Below are 22,246 nucleotides of genomic sequence, written 5' to 3'. Positions count from 1 at the left end.
AACTGAGTAACCTCGCTAATGAAGTTCCTGAAGTAGGCAGCGATATCTTCACTGAGGCTAGTGGCACAGCATCTTTCTTGACCCAAATCAAATAAAAAGAAAACCAATGCTAAAACATATGGAAGAATTCAGTTTTGGTGATGAGATTAAAAATGTCCCTCTGATTTTAAATAGTTGCATGCTGTGGGTTGCATGACAGTGGCCAGGACTGTCTAAACTAGGTTACCATTTCCATGCAATAATCTTACCACTCTGAGACAGTGAATAACCTAGTGTACTTTTATTAAGTAAATGGAAGCAGAGGTTAATGAACATTTACTGGACCAACTTAACACCTTGAAAACACAGGCATCAGTCAGACTGAGAGGCAGCATACTGATAAGATCAAGTTTTCATTACAAATCTATGAGCCCCTGTACAAAAATAAAGTATAAAAGGGGCAAACAGAATTATTTGTTTCTTCCCAATCCCAGGGCTGCTTCTGAGGTCACATTCAGCATACATTTAGAGAAGTCCAAGCGGCGCTCTAAATTATGCAGTGATATTTACAGTACTATGAGGACCCTTCTCCAGTTGGAGATCAAAAAAAAGTAAAAAAATCGTAACATTAGCTTTGTGCCTGCATGAGTCTTCCCTATGCAAGCGAAGCTTCCAGCTGAATTTATGGCAGCCTTTTGCCCTCTACATACCACACAAATAGCAGAGATGCATCAGAAGGGTTTGGGCAGGGCAGGAGGCAGGGGAGGCGTGGATCGGGCAGACTGAGGAGTCCTGGGCTTGCTCTGCGCTTCCTGGGACTGTGCTGAAACCGGTTCACGGAGCTCACTGGGCTGTGCGGTTCAGCTGTACTTAAAGCCTAGGGGGGTTCCAAGTTAATCTTTTGCTACTGAAGGCTCCTACAAGGAAAACAGTCTGTGGTAAAGAGGAGGCAGGAGAGAATGCTAACTGATGTGCTTTACAGTTTAGGACTCTTGATAAAAGGCTATACAGTGAGAATAAAAGAAACAAAGCTCTCCAAGTTAGTCTTTCTACTGTGTAATATTAACTGAATGGTAGTTCCACTTAAGAGAAAAAAAGTGTATTAGTTACATTAAATCACTACTTATTGTCTTCTACATAAGACAGAAGCACCCTCATGGGCCTTATGAGTTTTCTTTCCTTACAGGCTGTATACACAGATACTCCAAGAAATTCACATTAACAAAGTCAAAAGTGTGTAGTCAAAACATTTATGGTGGACTATACCCAAATTATCAAAATTGCTTTACCTGTTTACTGTCATAAACATTTGAGATGAAGAATGTGTCACTGAAGTCAGATACCAACGCTTACCAGAGAAGAAGTTTGTATTTCTAACATCAGAAACACTCCACTGCTTGCTTTTCAGTTGGTCTTCCCATCTTTGTGCTTTACTGGGAAAAGAGGTAGTTTTGAGAGTGAATGAACCCGCCACTTCGATGAGCTCAGCTAGTGTGTAATACTACCATTGCAACCGCTGATCTACAGGAACACCTGCTAAGGTTCATCCAGAACTAAAATGACACGGCACGGCTACTTGAAAAATTACCTCTTACTCACTAAATAGTTCACAGTTTGCACCTATCCCCTTTTACAGGGGCTAAATTCAGAACAGATGAGCAGCTACTATTACTCCGATAGGTTCCCTCTTACTCGCTAGCTTGCTTATGCGAGGACCCCACAGACAGTTTCTCATCGGTTGGTTGCCAGCATTCCACAAGCCACCAACTCAAGGGACTGGGTGACAGTACTTGTTTTGGGACGTAGTCACAGCACTGTGATTCCAGCTGTAGCATAAGTGGGGTCAGCAGGTGGGGTGAAGCGATGGATCAAGTTCCCTTCTGCGCTGCAGGCTGCAAGCTGTGCTGTGAATGTTGCACAGCATAAAGACCTTGCCTGACCTGGCTGGCTGGGATGCCTAGCTGGACCTAGATTTCGCCTAAGGATTTTCCAAGAATAGGGATTTGACCACCTGACCTGCAGTAGGAGTAGGCAGGACAAAATTAGCAACCTATGCACTTTATGATAATTACCCCTATGATAAAGGTTCAGCTGTGACAACCTTTTCTGATTACGTGTGCAGCGGTACCAAACAACTGGAACAGCCCACAGATCAATTACGGCTGATAGTTCAGCTTTGAGGAAAGATCCTTTGAGAACACTGTACCATTTTCATATAAACACTAAACTTCATACTGTACAACAGCACAGCCAACCAAGCTTTGAAGATAAATCATTTTACGGAACACCGTATTTCTGACACCTAAAAAGAGGTGGCAATGCTTGCTTCCATTAATCATTTTCAGAAAAAAATGCAAACCATCTTGGCCAGTGAGCGCATGAAGAAGGGAAACAAAACACCAGGTCAGCACATGGTTAAATTTTCTTACTTGGCTCTGCTCTAATCCTAAATCAGTTGAACTTGTGCCCATACAGACAGAGCAGAGCTGCTGGAACAGCCTACAGGCCGTGCCCCTACAAGGGCCTTCCCTTAACAGACTTCAAGAAACCTTTTCTCACTGCACAAGTCACTGATATGTTCTTGAAACTCCCTGCGATGAAATGAAGGACCCAAAAGCATTTAATTGTTGAACACATAAAAGGAAGTATATTTAAAATAAAAAAAATTGGTCAGACTGTAGAGTCAATTACCATTTTTAAAGGAATTTACAGGGCTGTTGTAGATGAGTCTTTTGGAATAGTCAGTTTATCGCAATGCCTAAACTGGTTTCTTCATTGCACAGTATTTTCTTTTAAAATGTGTGCATTTTTAAACAATTACATACATATTAAAAATCAGCATTTCTTTGCTTCAACTTAATTAAAACGTTAATACTCTCAGACAACACAGATCTGAAATGGTGAAACCAGTAATTGCCCCCTCCCACCTTACAACAAATTAAATTGAGACAAAATTACAAACACATTTCACTACATGATTATTATTAATAAAAATCAGGGTTTTTTTATAAAGTTGCCCAAAATGCAAGGGATGTGCATAGGTTTACAACTTAGTCAGAATAATATTTTACTTTATTCCCTTGGGTACGTGTTCCCATGAACGGAATGTACTTTGCTGTAGATTACAGGTTTTATCAACACAGATACACCAACGGCATGAACGCTTGCGACTGTCCACATGCATTAAGAGTCAAGACCCAATTTCAAATTTCTAAAATTTTTACAGAGTTCTTCAAAGAGACAGTATCACATTATCTGGATGTTACACAAAAGTACTTAAAAATACTATCCTAGGAAAAAAAAAAGCAAAAAAAGGCCTTTAAAATTTATGAATTTGTTTCGTAACCACTAGACTAATTACTTCAAATAAATAAAGGAAAGCAAAGTATTCCAATCCATAAAATCAGACTCTAAAAAGAATGTAGTGTTCCACCCCCAAGTTAAGGTAACAGAATCATATTATTATTACTATTAAAATAGATTATAGAAAGCAGCATCTATTTTGTGCAGTTTTTAGGGGCCCTTGAAATAAAAAGCTATGATTTCCAAAAATATAACATTCCAAAGGACTGAATAATACATACATTTAAAGATACATTTTATTAAAGTTTAGGAGAAATGATTAAAAAAAAGATACTGTCTCTTTAAATTAGTGTTTAATTTTTTTTCCCCCTCCTCCTATCTATTCGGACATGACAATAATTATATTTTAGGTCACACTACATCTAGGTAGTCTCTAGGGGCCAAGACCTGTTGACACAAGGTCAGTAACAAAGAGGTTTTCCATGTATGAGGTGGTTCCCAGTAATGACAGATTTGTTTTCAATTCTCTCGTGACCGGTCTAATAGACCCAGGAGACCGGGACCCACTGTGAGGCTGTACACACAAGCTCGATGGCTTCCTCCAGGTGCCTGATAGTTTCATCAATTTCATTGTTGATAATTGTTAGGTCAAAGTAGTGTGCATATGTTCTCTGTAAGATTTCAGACTCCTTCTGCAGGCGCTGAAGAGATTCATCCTGTTCGGCAGTCAGAAAAGAAAATGGGAGAGAGAGAAGTTGGATCCTTTTGTACTCTTCTACAACAGCTTTCTAACTGTTGCTTACAGAGAAGGAAACGGGTAAAAAAGCCTTAGGGAGGCCTAGGTGGTTTAGATCCCCCACCTAAATCTATGGAAATCACACGGGAGAAATGGCACAATTTCTCTCTTGAAGCTGACATTCAAACGGCACTCAGTTATGGACGTTACTTGACACAAAACACAAGTCTAGTGTTAAAAAAAGCAAGGTAGAGGATGGAAGCTTAGAAAAGCAGCACAGACATGAGCAACAGAGACTATATATGAATAAAATGTACAAAATGCACAAATATGAGCTATTGGGCCTATGTCCAGGTAAGAATGAGAGAAACAGGAGAGGGTATATTGTCAGGTATCAGCTGTTCCCGGTTTTCGTAATGTTTTCTGTTCAACATCAGTCTTCTGGGTCTGCTTCCTTTAATAATCATTTACCGATAAGGAAGTTCTCACTCCGCATTACTCTGCGGTTCCTATTTCAGAGCATGCCATTTCCAGCATCTCTTAGTGTGAGATCCTGAAGACGAACCATGCAGCCCACACTCGAGAAGGGCCAGTGACAGCAGATGGGTCCTCTCCATGGCTTTGTGTCAATCTGCTTACAGAAACTAGTGCATCCGACTTTGCGGGTGCACTACTGGAGACTGTGCAGCCAGCAACGCGGCTTTGTTAGCGAGGTCTGCCTTTCTGAGAGAGCGGGACTGCAAAAGGCTTCTTGCCAGGCCTCTGCAGCAACTATAAGTTTGAATTCCCTTCCTGCAAATTCCCTTAGAAATTAAACCTGCCCCACAGGTTTGGGGTGGATATGGGGCAAAATTACATATGAGCAGTATAGGCTCCTGCTGCTCTGTAGTATCTGTAGAGTCACCCTACTTGATCAATCAACTGGGATACTCTTTATTATAACAGAGTTTTAGGCTGCAGGAAGTACAGACACGGTGCCTATAGCTGTTGGCACAAGAAATTATTCTGGGAACAGAATTGTATCCAGCCAATAAGAGACTCCCCCCCTCCCCTTTTTTCTGTTTAAACTTCCAAGTATTTGTAATTACAGTGACAAGTAGCCGTAAAACAGTGGCCTTCAGGCCCTCTGAAGGGAAAAACCTGCGCTAAGACAGTTCTCCTTCCCCGTAGCTACGAAACCAGCCACTTCTGGAGAAGTTCTGTACCAAAGTTACAGTTCTGCTTCTTTCCTGAAACTGCAGCCTCACATGAGGGGGGGATGTTGCCTTCACTTGATTATCATTACAAATGTCATTCAGAGTCAGGCAAATACTCCTCACATGTGCTTCTGTACAAGGGATGCTCCTTGTATGGACTATTATGCATCACCAGCGATGCCTGGAACTTCCGTAAAAGATACCAGTGCATGCAATTTTAATTTATGCTGTTAACAAATTGGACATTATGGATCAATACCGATATGAAATATTTTTGTGGAACTTCTCATGGATTCCAAAAGAGATATCAATTTATATCAGCAGAGGATCTAAACTTTTCTGCTTGAATTAACCTACTAAGGAAAAAAAAATCATACTTATCAAGCAGAATATTTTCAGTGCTTTAAGATTAATTTTGTATTTAAAGCCAGTCTTAGCAAAAGCATATTTCACCTTTAAAAGAGTTTTAATCTCATGGCACAAGGCTAACAGTACCTGAAAAAAACCCATGAAGCCTTAGAACTGTTAAGTCATATGTAGCTTTTTAACTGCTATTCAGATTTTCCATCAGTGTCATCTTTACCCACAAGTAGGAGAATGAACTTTTCTCACTAAAGTGTCTATCTTACTGTGACAGACAATAAAAATCTGAAAAACTTACAGCTATCTCATCTTAAAAAAAAAACAACTGGTAGGTAGAGAAGAATGAATACTAATATTTACCTTGCACACATAGATGTCACAAAACTAAGAGTTTCAAAAATTCATTAAATTTTAATATTTTTCTGACTTAGCTTCTACTACATCCAACTTGACTGGGATCAAGGTGAGTTGTATTTTGGAATATCTAAATTTCCTAGTCTGTTGGAAATGTAAAACATTACTTCTTTAATATACTTTTAGGGGCAGTAATAAGTTTGGGATAGGCCATTGCAGCAGTTTTCAAATAGGTTCAAACTTTCTCAAGTTCTGCAAAAAGAAAAGAGATTACAGTTCTTGATTTTTGTTTTATTCTGGGACCAAATTTCACCTGTGTTTGTGATAGAGTATTATTTGTACATTCAAAACCACGTCAGTGTTTCCTCTTGCGTCTGTAAGTCTTAAAGGCCAAAATTCATCTTCGAAGCTAATGCTTCCTCAAAATTTTTGCTGTAGTAAGTTCCTCTCAATTTCTCTAAAATTTCTTAATTAAATTTTGAATAGTGAACATCCCAGATTATTCTCCAAGAATATTCTCCAGCAGCTGTGCTCTCAATAGTGTCAAGAAAGAAGATACTTAGCAAAATGTTCAGCTAGCTGCAGACAGACAAATGAATGGCCACAACTTCAGTAATTTCACGTCTGGGAGCAGAACATCTGTCTTGTCTTCTTCCCTCAGCTCTCATGCAACAGGCACTTTATGTGGGTCTAATTGCAGTGTGTCCATTATTGGAACAGACTTTTCTTTCCTATCACTAGAATTCCATTCACTTTCCTAATCTTCTCTCCTTCTCCACCATAGCTGGGACAGAAAGGAGTGAACCATGGCTTTTATCCATGAAATCTCTCCCACGTGCATAATGACCACCAGTGAGATCTTCAGTTTCTGAGGGCTGGTTTTTTTTGGCCTTAAAGTACATAGGACAATAGCTGCCACTTGTGGCAGTTAAAGCACAGCCTAGCAAATTATTAATACTCCCTTCTAAGGCTGTGAACAATGTATAAACACACCATTAGGCCTTTGCCAATTTTGCTCCAACAGAAAGAAATTCTCCTCAATTTAAACAGCTGGTGGACTGCAAACTTCTTAAGAAAAATTCCTTATTCGTTGGCTGTAGGAAGTGAGGAAGCATAGCTAAAATTCAGAAGAATTTGGCTCAATTAAGATTTACACATGGCTCAATAAAGATTTAGATCAAAGAAGTGGAGCCTGTTAACTCCTCTTTGCTACTGTCTGGGCAATGGGAGGTAGAAAACAGCTGGAGGAAAGAGGAACTACTCCAGTGTTTCCTGATAAGCTCTCTCCTTTCTTTGTTTTAGCACAGCAACAATCTGATTTAAGTTTCCTTTGTGATCAGACAGGTGGGTACACTCTGGGAGATTTCCTATATGATTTAAATTGGATTTGTGCTTTGCAGAATTGCTCACAGTGCACTGCTATATTCAGTTGGAAAGCATAATATTTTGCCTCCTAACTCTTGCTGTGTGGTCCTTTATTATTGAGATATTTTGTGTGGTCTATAACAGGCTAAAGTGTCTCAAGACAGATACTTATACGATTGGGCCTCTGCACTGATTTTACCACAAAGTTCAGATATACGTCTGTAAGAGTAAAAATTTTATTTTCTAGTTTCTTTTTACTAGCAGATAATTTTAGCACAGATATCTGAAGTCATTATTACATTAAATTTTTATTCCAATGGCGAAAGTCATGTTGAATGGGAACAAGTATATCTACATTCTAAAACTACTGAAACAACCAGGACTACCTTGTCAGCCCCTAGCTGGTACTTACAGGCAATTTTCTGCACCATTTTGGCAGCTATGTACAATTAGTACGAGTGCAGGAAAATGAAAAGAAAAGCAAAGATGAAATTTAAGAAAACATAAGGGAGGAAAAAAGGACAGTCATTTACAGAACTGTTCTCAAAAAGCATAAGTAAAATAAACAAAACAGGATAAGAGGATAAACAGAAAGGGATACTCATTATGCAAATGAACCTTTCAAAAAGGAAGCATGAATGGGAAATATGAAACACACACTCTTCACCCTTGTTTGCTGCCTTGCAGGCTGCTAACACACAGACATAATTTGCATATCTCCCTTCACGCAGCCCAGTAAACCTTGGAAAACAGGATCCTGTATTCAGGTAAGGTCTCTTGCTATTACCATTTCCTGCCCCTCCCTTTCCTTAAGTTTAATTGATTCATAAATTAGCATGCTTAGTTCAGCAATTCACGTGCCTGAGTGAAACTCCGCGTGCACTTCAGTCACAAGAGCTTAAAACAAAGACACAGTCTTACAGCATGAATGGAAATATTTAGAACATAATACTTCTACTAATATTTCTTTGGCATGAACAAGTATTTCCCCACCAGTACTATAAAAGGTACATTTCTGTCCTCTTTCCACTGTACCATGGAAAACATTTTCTCCCTCATATGAACTGTCCCAAATGTCTCTGTGTTATACCCTACAGCTGGAAGAGTAAAAGTTAAGTACCACTGGCAGATGAGTGAGGCCAAGGAAGACTATCTGGGAGCTGAGACACAGGTATGGAGGCAACAAACCCAGGCAATGACATAATTCCACAGGGTACTGGGCTGCCTGAGCGCTGCTGTAAGCACAGTGCTTGCCTGACACATCCTAAGAACGATTCTAGCTATTTTTTGAGTGATGCCATGCCATTTGCTTGCACAAAAGCAAATTCAGTGTAGAATACAAAATTTTAGTATTTTCTCAAGATTGTACTGCTTTACAGCATACGCCAACACCAGCAGTTAGACAAACTGTCACTTCACTAACATTGCAAATTCTGATGTTCTGAGAGATCTTCAACTGTACACTCATGACATTTACAGTTAGGGTATGGGTCCATAAGACACAGTGAAATCACATAACTTACTGCTGTGAAAGTTAAAAGATCCTTCTTCCCCCTCCCATCTCTCTTCCTGGCTATACGCTTTCACTGCTTGTTCTGGCACTGGTGTTTGTCAGAGCCTTTGTGAGCTGCTTGAAAACTGACAAAAACCCAATTTAGAGCTAAAGTAGCTCACTAAAGGATCTGGTAAGTGCCATAGCCAGTGCAGACTGGCAATATATGTCCCAGAAGCAAGTTAGAGAGAATCACTCCCTTCAGCAACAGCGAACTAGTAGAATGCCTCACCTGCCAGTAAAATTGCAGCTCGAGGCCAATGTTTTTCACTCTCCACTTGCTATTTTAACAATCATTCAGGGTATTTGCATTTAAATATGTTGGTCTTGTTCCTTATTTTCCTGCAAGCCTCTGCACTGATGTCATAGTTTCATACTTATGATATTGTAATTACATTTCTATAGAAACAGGATGCAGAGACAGGTTTTCTGACTTTATTTTTGCGTGATCAAGGAGACATCTAGGAGATTTGGAACAGATTAATGGTCAAATCCAATTGATTAAATACCTTAATATCATGGTTTAAAAAAGGCTGAGCAGATAAAGTGTTGGCATAAATACCGTTTGCCCTGTTGTAAGCTAAATCCAGAATTGCTTGATATCATCTTTGACATCAGTAGCAATCTGCAGAGCAGATACTCCATAAAAACTAAGCAGGAAATTCAGGATGTGGGCCTCCATGAATACTTAACATTATTCCAAAGCAACTACCCCTTTGGTCAAAGCTTCCAGTTCTTACAGAACAGCCTTTGAAATTAATAAGCCTATTTCCAATACATATGTGCTGTATAGAAAAAATACTAAAAGATAAAGGTGGGATGACAGCACAGTCACGCACACCCATTTCTTCAGTTCAGGGCAGCTGTAATCTAGTGCTAGCATTGCAACTCAGAATTGAGTAATTTGTGCTAATGATTTGTCAAGGATTTGGAAATGGATCTTTGAGCTAGGGCAGGGAATGAAATAAAAGAATATGTATTTTTAGAATACATCATGCGGATCCTTCAACTTGAAGTTTATATTTTGAATTAGAAAAATCAGTTAATAAACAATAAATACATCTCAATCAACTTAATAATGCTGTCATACAACTGTCTGTCTGCCTCTCCACTTACAGACAAGGAAACAATTAAAGAGTCTTATCTGCATATTTGAATCTCATCCTGAACTCTCTCTCTGATAGGACATTAGATTGCAACATGCCATACCTCATTAATGCCTGGGGTAATCGTAGGTGCAGCAATAAAAACAACAAAAGGAGCAAACTCTGCAGTTCTCAGGACCTTCAATGCCTAGGTGAAAAAAAAAAAATAATCAGATACTTTATAAGAATCCCGCAACAATCAATGTGAAGTAAGTTTAGTCTCACAAGCAAAAGATACAAAATCATGATTTACCAACGCTGGTATTTGTTTTTAAATGATGTGGAGTCAAGACCTTAGTAATACGCACACTTAACATTTTGCATTATTTTACATTTTTGGTGGTCAAACCAGATATTTATCCTTAATTAAAGTGAGTTTTCAAGACAATGAAAGCTTTAGCATTTTCAGAGAGGCTCTTCCCATACAGTCTCAAAGAGTGCAGAATTCTGTTTACATTTAAACTGAAAGATTAACACCAGGTAAAAAAATTCAGTCATGTCATAAATCGGGAAAAGAGCCAACTGTATTTTAGAGTACGTACTGATTAGAATATAATTTTTGTCTGACTTTTTCCACCTACCAAGACTTTTTAATTATTATTTCCTGAAACAAATGAAATTGTGATGCGAGAGGTTTGAAGTTTCTAAAAAGTAAGCATAGTGACGTTTTTAAAAAGTGAGCATAGCAGTAATGCAGTAAATGCAGCACCAAACCCCTGAACCAAATCTATGCAGAAGAAAGGAGTTCTCATTAAAAAGTTGACTTCATCATAATTTACTGAGTGACACACAGAGCTGCTGTAAGTGAAACTTTGGTACAGATCCAAGTTAGACTGAAGTGCAGGACAGCAAGTAAACGTACCTCAGATGAACTCAAATGGATGGACAAGATAGAACCAAACAAAAAACCCCAATCCATCCTTTTGCCAAGCTAAAGAGCTTTTCATCTCTGCTGCTTGAAACCCACCTATATATATCATCTATGACAACCTCCTCTAAACAAGAGATAAAACCCATATGTGAAAGTCAAGAAAACTCAGATAACTAAGAGTACCCAAAGAAAAATAGGCAAGCGGTGTAAGATAACTAGGAATAAGTCCACAGACAGGCTGGCCTTGATGAGCTGAGGTGGATGCATGAGGAAGCTGGCTAAGAAAGAGGCTTGGTAGAGACATGCTGGAGGAAGCGTAGCAAAGGCGGCTGTTACCAAATGTAAGTATATTCTAACAAAGATTAAAATGGCTTCTGAGAATTGTAAGGCTTCTGAATAATGCAAGTTGAAAAGGTTTACCAAGAGAGTTTGCTTTTCACAGCTGCTCCATTTGAACTAATGATAAATGCTGCTCTCCCTGAAAACTGTTAAATGTGGCATTTTATTTTTCAGAATAGCACCACACCAGCATACTATGTGAACTGTCCTAAATAATTTAGTCAGGTATCTTATTTCTCTTATGAAGTTCTTAAAGAATTTTAACTTCTTGAATCCATTCACAAAGAAGAAAGGCGGCAGCAAATTTAAATAGGTAACACTGGGCACAATTTTCATTTGTCTTTCTTCCCATTTCCTTCAATCTGCTAGAATAATATAAACATCACATTTGTCCATATTCATGTTGTTCCACCTAACAAAACGTATAAACACATCCCTGTGAAACGAAAGTCATGACTACATGGATGTTTCAAAGGAAACGTATGAGAATTTTCCACTGAACATTTTATATAATGAACGAACAAACTATTAGTGTTTCTTGAGAGCCTGATTTTCCTTCCTACCCTCTTCCAAAAAGTATAACACCGCAACATAGATAGGAGTTTATAAAGTAACAACACTGATCTGGTCATTGTGCAAACAGGATCGATATTGGTGATTGACCACAAATGTTTCTGACCATGCTCAATAGCGATATGGAGACAAGAGTCAGCTAGGAACAAGATTACCCTCTAATACAGCATCAAAGAGAAATCTTTGAAAATATCGAAACATTACTCCTGGTAGGCAATGACAATCACTTGTTTTGATACATATCGCTGGACATGAGACTAATCTATTAAAAAGTTACACGGTAAGTAGATTTTCAAGCTATAGTGGTTGCATACCAAGCTAAACTATGGATTTGTTTCTGCTGTGTGTTCTTCTAACCAGATGATTACCACAATTCTACTTCACAGATTGATACCTTGGTGTTCCAGGGACTTTTATTCCACATTACTGTATGCATTACTTATGTAGTGTGCAATCAATAAAAATAAATATATCTCAATAAAATAAGGTTGAAGGATTTGTGATGAGTCCCATTTTCATGTACTTCTAGTTACCTGAGGTTCTACATCAAGTATTGCAATTAGTCCCTGCTCATGGATCTTTCGTATTGTTTCCAGTTTTGTCCCATACATTGCATCCTCATGGCTGCCATATTCCAAATATTCATTGTTTGATATATCCTGCATCATTTGGTCATGTGATACAAAGTAGTAATTTTTCCCATTTTCTTCATCTTTCTTTGGAGGTCGGGTTGTGTCTGAAAATACAAAATATTTTTAGTACAAAAGCAATATTAAGCTTATATATGGCTTCTGTTTGGTTTATTAATACTTATTCACTGAATGATGACCTGTCAAATCACATACAGAACAGTGAAGCATGAGCTTGGGGTAGGCAGAATGACAGGGGCTGGGAAAAGCAGGAGTCTGGGGGATGTGGACGAGGTAAATATCAAAAGGTAACAGAGGAAGAACAGAAGGTCATAAATAACCTTTGCCTGGTCAAGACTATAAGACTCTATCAGCTGCTTTCAACAGCAAAGGCCAGATCTCAGTTTTTATAGTTTCTAAACAATTCAGTTTCTCCACTTTACCCCAGGGGCCAGTACTGGGCCCAATCCTGTTCAACATCTTCATTAATGATCTGGATGATGGGGCAGAGTGTACCCTCAGCAAGGATGCCAATGATACAAAACTGGGAGGAGCGGCTGATATGCCAGAGTGTCATGCTGTCATCCAGAGGGACCTTGACAAGTTGGAGAAACAGGCTGACAGGAACCTCATGAAGTTCAACAAGGGGAAGTGCCAAGTCTTGCACCTGGGGAGGAACAACCCCATGCACCAGTGCATGCTGAGGGCTGACCAGTTGGAAAGCAGCTCTCCAGAAGAGGCCCGGTGGGGGGTCCTGGTAGACACTCGGTTGAACATGAGCCAGCAATGTGCCCCTGTGGCAAACAAGGGCTAAAGGTATCCTGGGCTGCATAAGACAAAGTATTGGCAGCAGGTGGAGGGAGGTGATTCTGCTCCTCAGCACTGGTGAGGCCAAACCTGGAGTGCTGCGTCCAGTTCTGGGCTCCCCAATACAAGAGAGACATGGACATACTGGAGAAAGTCCAGTGAAGGGGCACTAAGGGACTGAAGCATCTCCTATGAGGAAAGGCTGAGAGAGCTGGGACTGTTCAGCCTGGAGAAGAGAAGGCTCAGGAGGGATCTCATCAATGAGTACAAATATCTAAAGTGAAGCTGTAAAGAAGATGGACCCAGGCTCTTTTCAGTGGTGCTCAATGACAGGACAAGACGTAAGGGGCACACACTGAAACATGGGAGCTTCCGTCTGAATGTAAGGAAACACTTTTTCACTGTGAGGGTGACCGAGCACTGGCACAGGCTGCCTGGAGAGCTGGTGGAGTCTCCATCCTTGCAGATATTCAAAAGCCACCTGGACATGGTCCTGGGCAACTGGCTCTAGGTGGCCCTGCTTGAGCAGAGGAATTGGACCAGATGACTTCCAGAGATAAGAATCTCAACCATTCTGTGATTCTGTAGGTCATCTGCTCCTCTTTTCCGCGCAGGCATGCTGATATCCACTTGCTTATCTTTCTTCTAATATTCCCTCACATACTGATTTACTCTCTTATTTTTTCACTATCACATTTAGGCTGGTGACATATCTGAAACACCACATCTCTTCCCAATCTAATCCCATATCTTCCAACAACCCTATCATAATTTCAAACAAGGTCTCCAAAAATTGAACTCATTTTCTATTTTTAATTATACCTATTACTGTTCTGAGGAATAATTAGCAATGTTCTGAGGATTAATTAGCATATTTCAAAGCTGAAAAGTTCTATAGAAATATTATAGATCATAGTTATTATTTTAAGGAATTCAAGAAAAATGGATTATATAAACCATATAATATCACTATACTAGTCACTGCTGCCCTAGGTCTACTGAACTTACCTACTCTTATATTTCCCCCAAATCCTCTTCTTTTGTAAAAACATTTCTGTATTTTCCTTTTTTACTTAAATTCTTATGAGGTTTTCTTCTTCTGAGTGTGAAAGTGTAAGTCTAAAAAGTGGGCGAGGGTCTGATTACTTGTGGTCAAGAGAGATGAAAGCTACTTAGCAGTAACATATTTTTCGAATATATTGCTTCTGCAGACCTATGTGGTAACAGATGTATGGCCTACTAATCCTTTTCATTAACTGCCATTGTGTGTGATGTGACCTTTACGATCAGGTTTTCAGTAAGTAGATAATTTCTTCATAAAGCATTCCCCAAAACTCCACACCCAACTTAAGGCATATCTCAAAAGCTACCTACTCCTACCACGGTTTTGTAAAAGAATGCAGAAAATGCAGTAAAATCCACCCCTGACAGCTGGAGAGAATAAATTCAGTTACCTAGAGTCAACTGAAAGACAGACCAGGTTCCCATAATACTTAAAGTGTATGTGATATATTTTATCACATAAATCAAAAAATATTTTATATTTTATGATCTATTTATATCACTAACATAAGGAATTAATTTGGGTCTCTAAACACCAGCACTAAGTGCTATTTTAAATGCCCTAAATGCCTTAAATCTGAAACATTCACATAGGACTACTAGATATAATGCAGGAGTTAAAGGAGACCATTGCTCTTCTGGAGTGGGGCTGGAGGTCAGGTGATGTCTAAAACAGGCATCTAAACTTCATACTGATGCTTAAGCACCTGAATTTCATCCTGATTTGCAGTCTAGTCTTTTTAGTCGTCTTATCTCATCAGTGATGCTATTTCAGTGCCTCCACAGAGCAGGAACCTAATGCAGACAATCTAAGGCATGGTCGTCATGGTATAGGGGAGTCCACTTTAATAGGTATTTGAAGATAAAATAACTAGTTCAAGCTTCTACCTCCCCACAGCAATACAGTTAGTACTTGAGAGAGACTGGGTGAAAAGCATACTGTAAAACATTTATTACTCTTTGTTTTAGTTCTTCATAATGGAGAACATATTAGCTGGGTTACTACTCCCTTCCCCCCATATAGTCTTGTCTGTATTGAATAACATGGGTACAATGTACATCACATAATCCTGGCACCGCATTTTTAAAGGGTCTAATCCAGGATTTCAGTGTCTAGGTATAAACAGTAGTGTGACAAACAGTGCAGTTTCACATGGCTGCTGGGGTGATCTAATGGTTCATGCTTTCAAAAGGGCTACGTCTTTCTGTTTTCCTTCTGCTGGCACTGGTCTTTGTTGAACTCCTTAGTGAGCAAGCCTGAGGAACTTAAATCAGCAGCAAACTAATCCTTTTCCCCTTCCAAATAAGTTTACAGGTAAGTTCTTAAAAATAACGCTTTATAGCAACCACAAAATCCTTATAGGTAGAAAAACACCTAAGTGCAATTTTGAAGTAAAGCACTAGCAAGGTATAAAGTAAATTAAATTAATGCATAATGGTCATCAGCGTCACTTCTGAGCCATGTATGGTGTTTCTGAAGTCAGCCTGAAATAGAGTGAACAGATTTAGCTGCTGGATGCTCTTGTTTCAGAATGCCTAGCTTGAGGAAAAAGGGCGCATCTCCAAGAGATCACGTAGTAGGATATGCAATTCCTGCCACGATATTGGTAAAGGTTGTCATGAAGGGAAAACACTCCTGTGCTCTTTGTAACAACCCACTTGTAAGCAGTGAAGTTAATTGCATTTTCTTTTTCTTAGTGTCATCTCTGGAAAGTTGAAGTTATTTTATAGTCCTCAAGGCTAGGCTGTGAAAAGTAATTTAAAACATTCAGATAAGGTACACACTAAAGGCTTCCTCTAAATCCAGTTTATATTTCTTCTCATAGGAATTATACAGTTTTCTATGTCATGGCTGTTCCAGTCTTACCTGAACTGTAAATGTAAAATTAGCAGAGAAAAAATGAAAAATGTTTTAGCCTTTATTCTAAATTAACAAACATTTGGGGTAGAGAGACGTATGCTTTACAAGAAGTTTTGTGAATACTAGGAAACATTTGAAGTAAAAGTGGTGTTACTTACTACCCCTCCCTCTGAAAGAACCAAAAGAAGAAATATACCTAGTCCTATCACAGTTCGCACCTTTAAGATAGGATTTGTCTCAGCAGGACTGAACACATGTAGTACTACACTGGGTATATTGTCAAGGATGCTACAAACAATTTTGCACTACATTGAACATTGCTACTTACGAGGAATGGGGTAAGCAAATCTGTCCGGGTGTTTTGTGATGAGCGTGTTTTTTATGTGTCTTCTTCCAACACCATGTGCACCTAATCCACAACACAAAAATGAATTACAAATTTTCCACCAGAAGGGGTTCAAAACTAAGCTGTTATGTTCAGAATAATAACTCAAAATTACCTAGTAAGACTAGTGTTTTCCTTTTGAATGCTGGCAGTTTTACTACTTCTTCATATGTGACGAGATCTAATTGATCAAACACTAAAACACAAAAGAAACCCCCACAGAGATAAGAAAAAAAGGCATGTTAAGGGTGATAATTAATTGTGCTACAAATTATAATTTTAGAAAGTTTTAGATTTACAATACAAAGTAATACGTTACGGAAAATAAAACCATTTCATTATGCAAATTTAACAAAAGTGTTCATTTAAAAAACTGTTAAAAAGCAATAACAAAGCTACTGAAATGCTCAGGAAAGTTTGCATGTCCTTTCATGCAGTATTCAGCAGACCACAAAAAATAGCTAAAATGGCATGCCATTCACGTTTGCATTCCTAAGAAATGGCAATACTAAAGAAAAATCTGTAGACAGTGATCAACATGAATACAATATGAGAACATCTATTTACACCGAAGATAGAGATACTTTCATAATCATGTTTTAACAATATCTATGAGAGAAGTATAGAGAAGAGTGTTAATACTTTGTGGTATTTATTCTTCAAAACTATCACCATGTTAACTGTAATTAGAGTTCTCTTTCAACACACGTGCTGTTAAATTGACATGCTTTTAAAACTTGTGACAGAATGAAGAATTCTAACGAAAAGTGATGGCATTACATAAAAGAACCTCCACCATATTTAGGGAAAAATTGTAAAAGTATTATTTCAGAAAGAATTTCAACTGCAGTTGAAATTGGACGAATTCCATCAAGCCTATCAATCTTTTGTCAATTGCCAAGGTATGTAATGATTGACAAATCAAGTTTTGTTCATTAAAAACAGCTTATTCCTCCTGTGCCCAATAACACATCATCTGTGATAATTCTTGCAGAATTCTAATGAAAAAAGAAGCCAGGAGGCAGTTAATTGTATTTATAAAGATTACACAAATCAGCAATTGTGAGCAGAATAATGAACAAGAGTTTTCAGTTCTGTATTTATGTGTGCTATAAAAAGAAGGAAGGAGAGACTGCATACGAAGTATGAGCTGCTTTGAGTGTTTCCAGGTCCTAAACTGGTGTATTCACCTCAACTATATCCCATCCATCTTTTAGGATGAGTCTGGATATATCCCTCTCCCCCTACCCAAAACCCCTCAGGAAAGCAGGCAGTGGCGGGAGCTTTAGCTTGCTTGCTCTAGAAGTCCCCAGCCACCAAAATCAGCATTAAGACCGTGGAGCCTACCAGAAAGCTCTTTGTACTAAAGTCTCAGTTAAAGCAGCAAAGGATTTAACTTAATATATGTCTTTTTACAGGGCAGTTTTTTCATTTCAATGGCAGTCTTTTTACCCTAGAGAAAAAATAAAACTACTTCAATTTGGCCAAACTACAAACTAGTCAATTGACATACTCAACTCTTTAAGACCTTGACAGGATACAGATATGAAAACTTACTAGTCCATTTGAAGCATTTTGAATTTCATCCTAAAGAAGAATCTCTTTCAACCTTTCCCCAAATATTACAAGCAAGAATTTAGTCATATTTTTCTTCCATTCCGCAAACCTACAAACATGGAATTCTTACTACTGTCCTTTTTGCACCTTCACACTATTTAAACTAATTAATAATTCATTTCATATTAGAAAGGGCTAAAGATCTACAACATGTTAAACAGTTTTACCAGTCTAACCGTCTAGGCTGGCAAGTATCTTTTCCCATTAAAAAACAGTAAAAAAAAAAAATCAATCCTTTATTTTCTTCTTGAACAAAACCACACTATGTTAGATACAAACAACAGGAACAGACAACAGAAATGATACATATTAATGCCTTCATCACAAACTAGCAGCATGGAGAAGATGTGTCTCAGTCTACATGGAGTTAACTAATGATTGTAGGGTTTTCCAATGCAAAAGAAAAATGATTAATTTTTTAATATACACAAGATATGAGGAATACAGGGCACATTTAAAGACTGAACTTTAATGCTTCTGTGTTACTAGCTAATAAAGAAAGGGAGTTCTTGAAAGGAAACAGTAAGAAGCAAATAAAGAGGCATTGTCACTTGACAGGTTACTTACATGCACAGAGGCCATTGGGAGTAAGACAGCATGAAAAATGTACAGGGGTCATTGAGATATGGCTCGTAATATATTAGTAAAATAAAAAGTATATGCACAAAATAAACTTTATCATGCAATAGTCTAAACACAAGGCAAATAAATCACATTAAGAAATGATAAACATATTTTATAAAAGCTTGGCAATTTTCTACATTATGCATAATATGAAGCATAGTTCTAGTATGTTCAGAAGAGTGTTCTTTTATGAAGTCCTGCAATAACATCTCAGTAAAATAAATAAAAAATATATCTATATATCACTGCAGTATATCTCTAGAGCATTTATAAAAATGACAGTGAACCTAATAATGAAAATATTTAATTTTTTCTGTGGGCTTTGGTCTAAAACTCACTTTACAATGATAAGATGTATCATCACGAAACTGTCTCTTGGAGGACACAATACTCTAATATCAAGTATGGAGAAAAGAAAAATGGGATGATACTTTTCTTGTAAAAGAGAATATATTTGCTTTTAATTATAAAAAGTAACTGAAATATTCTCCTCTTCATAAACTATGTCTGATTTGCAGAATAATTTCATTTCTAGTTCCAGTAATATCCCAATATATCACACCAAAATCTTAGCTCTCAAATCATTAGCTAGCCACACAAATCTTAGCTGACTATGAAGTATTTTACTAGGTTATTTCTCAGCACTCCAGTTCAGTCTCATCGCTAAGACAAAAATAACAGGGAAGCCCAAATACATTACATACTGCTAAATGATTTATTGAATTTTATACTAGGATATAAGAGAAATAAAGTCTGCTTCCTCATAAGAGCAACATTTTGACATCCGGATTAGACTCCTCAGTTCCAAATTAATTATACTTATTTTGGATCCAACAGAAGAAAAGATTTGGTTTTTATTCTGAGACAGATGCACTGAAAGCTTGCAAAAGCCAGTGTTGCCATATTTCTGACTAACAATACCAGATGTGAGAGAGTAGTTCAGAGAAGGTAAATTCAGTGCCCCCTTAGTTAAACTTAAACTCATGCGAGCACCATAGGATTTCAGTGCATCTCTTTACATCCTACATTTAGCATCATTCCCTGCAGTATTACTGGCATCACCTTTAATACCTCAAGCACGCTAAGATCAATAAACATTTCAAAGAGAAATCTTGATTCCAATCTGCGTTTTCATTAACTTTTTAACTTCTTAGGGGGAAGTGTCAGATGGTATTCGGAAAAGAACAGTTTCTTTTATGGTCATTTTGATAATTTTTAATGTTCATGTTTCTCATTTTTGGCAAACACTGTGCTCTGATGTAAAGTGACTAACAGCACTGATGGTGGCAAGCGCTAAGGCAGGCAAACTGTGCGACTCAAAGTGCTGTCAACCTTCTCCAAAATGTCTCCCCTACATCAAGACAGGAAAGTCTAGATTGCCTTCCTTTCCGGGATTTAACTGATACAGTCTCTGAGCTAGTTTTGCTCCTGAAGTATTGCCTGCTCCTTCTCCTTCCCTGGCTATCCTCTTTCCTTTGCTTATTCCTTTGTAGCTTGCTGCGCTTAGTCACGCTGACATTACTATGTAACTGCACTGTGAACTGTATTAAGAAATGTAACTGCCCTAAAGAAAAAGAGCCAATGTTTTTTGTCGGGTTGTTCTTCAGTTAACCCAGTTAACAGCATGGCCATGCAAAGTTACAGTGGCACAACTGCAGGGAGCAGCAATGCTGTGGGAATGTATGCTGGGAACAACTGATAAACTAAACTGATAAAACTAAAACCAGTATTGTCGAAGACTTAAGGTCATAAAATCCAGTTTATTCTCAACAGTTTTTGTTAAGGTCGTAATTAGTAAAACCAGCAAAAGGAAGGAAACAAGTTAAAGTTTTCAATCTCTACTTCTAAGGGTTTACAGGCTAATTTTATACTTAGCTGTAAAAATCTTAAATATGATGGTGAACTAAGGAGTATAAATGACAATTACTGTTCTTTGACTCTCTTAGATTTTATTTTCAAATGACTTTTTAGTAAACATAAATTCTGTAGTACTGATATATTATGAACTCTGATACTGCACACAGATTGTACAGGTAAGGAAAAATGTGAAAATACAGATTTATATTGTTTAATTGGTGCATTCAAGAATGCAACTGAAAAAAACCCCAGAAGTTAATGCAATATCTAAAATACTGTCATTACCCTGTTTGGACAGGTATATCTTTTAATTCTAATAAAAATCTCTGTGTGTCCCCAAGAGACCACAACAACATATTTACCATCACAGTATGTGATATTAATGCAAAAGCAATAGAAACAGTTTCAACACATTGAGTATTTTATATTAAAAGAAGAAAAGAAGTAAATTCCACTCATGAACGAAGGGGTCTTCCACCTTTACTGCTAAGACTAATGAATTTTGCTCAGCAAGGATCTCTTACTCTACACTTCTACTTTCAAAACTTTCTAAAACAATTCAATTTTTCAGCAGTCTAAATAGAAACCCAAAACTTAGGATTCAGGCAGAAATTCACTTCAAGGAGGATAAACTTCCACAGTTTGTTCTATTTGGTAACTGTAAATAACACACTGACTATGCAATGGCTCTTATTCCACCTCCAGCTGTAACGCTTCAAGAAAAATGCCCTTTCATGATGTTTTCGCATATATAACTATAGACACATATTAGCAAGGATGCTACTGAAAAGTCTTCTGTAGAGCACAGGACAGTTACATAGATTGCAAAATTCATATAATGTTGGTTTCTAGTGCTCCTTTAAATATAAAAACCAAACCAATCTCAGCCTATATTAGGATATATTATGATGCATTTATTTTGTTGCAGCGTGCTTCTCACTGATTAAGCTATATGTTTAAATAGCAAAGAACAAGCAGAGTAATGTTGGCATAATTAGAACTTCACTTATATTTTCCTAAGTAACTCATTAGGTTTATATAACAGTGCCAGCTGAACAATTAATGGCAAGGTTTAGATTGTAAAAAAACTAACCTGTTAAAGATACTTGCTTTTTTTTTTTTTCATACCTGCATTGTGCTTTGCCAAATATTTGTCTTTGTACTGCTTTTTTTTCTTTCCAAACCAAGTACAGCTGGCCTGTTGCTCCTGTTTGGTCTTCTCCATGGCAATACAAGCAACTCGCCTGGCATATGGAGGAGAAAAAATTTTTTTTTTGTAATCAATGTATTTTTAAAAAGCCGCACAGAATGAATCAGAAAAATAAGACTTTTTAATAGTACAAGAGTACAGTAAAACTTTTCAAAACCTTTTTCTTGATGACTTAAAAGCACTTATATACAGAGGTATTTTGATACGAAGAATATCTTCATAGTGGTAGATCATTAAAGCCCACAGATCAAGTGAGCGTGGGAGGAAGGGTAGCTACTAAAATGGCTGTAGACCATTTTGCAGTGGATTAGACTGGAAAAGCATGAGGTCTGAAAAGACCACTATGGTCTAAATTACTTCAGAGCAAGTTGTGTTCTGCTGTGGAACTGTTTTGAGGTTGATCTTTAGGATGAAGTAT

General features: G+C 37.8%; 1 protein-coding gene across 9 annotated transcripts in view; it reads right to left on the bottom strand.

Moving 5' to 3' along the window:
* Positions 1-326: 326 nt before the first annotated feature.
* Positions 327-22,246, bottom strand: part of CASK (calcium/calmodulin dependent serine protein kinase) — a 234,217-nt gene continuing 212,297 nt past the window's right edge. For 3 of the 9 annotated variants that reach the window (XM_087756254.1, XM_087756258.1, XM_087756261.1), the window contains 6 exons: positions 21,747-21,862; positions 16,636-16,701; positions 16,464-16,544; positions 12,310-12,512; positions 10,058-10,141; positions 327-3,998 (listed from right to left, as the gene is read on the bottom strand). In XM_087756254.1, the coding sequence (XP_087612380.1) occupies positions 3,822-3,998; positions 10,058-10,141; positions 12,310-12,512; positions 16,464-16,544; positions 16,636-16,701; positions 21,747-21,862 (727 nt within the window). In that variant the 3' untranslated portion in view covers positions 327-3,821. Of the gene's footprint in view, positions 3,999-10,057; positions 10,142-12,309; positions 12,513-16,463; positions 16,545-16,635; positions 16,717-21,746; positions 21,863-22,246 lie in introns of all 9 variants that reach the window. The other 6 variants (XM_087756253.1, XM_087756260.1, XM_087756257.1 and 3 more) reach the window with 2 other exon arrangements.

This window comes from Nipponia nippon, unplaced genomic scaffold, assembly GCF_047370975.1.
Source record: "Nipponia nippon isolate SJK-2023a ecotype South Korea unplaced genomic scaffold, ASM4737097v1 scaffold_2, whole genome shotgun sequence".
In the NCBI taxonomy this organism is placed as follows: domain Eukaryota; kingdom Metazoa; phylum Chordata; class Aves; order Pelecaniformes; family Threskiornithidae; genus Nipponia; species Nipponia nippon.
The sequence above is the reverse complement of the archived record's forward strand: the minus strand, read 5'-3'. Positions and strand labels throughout refer to the sequence as shown.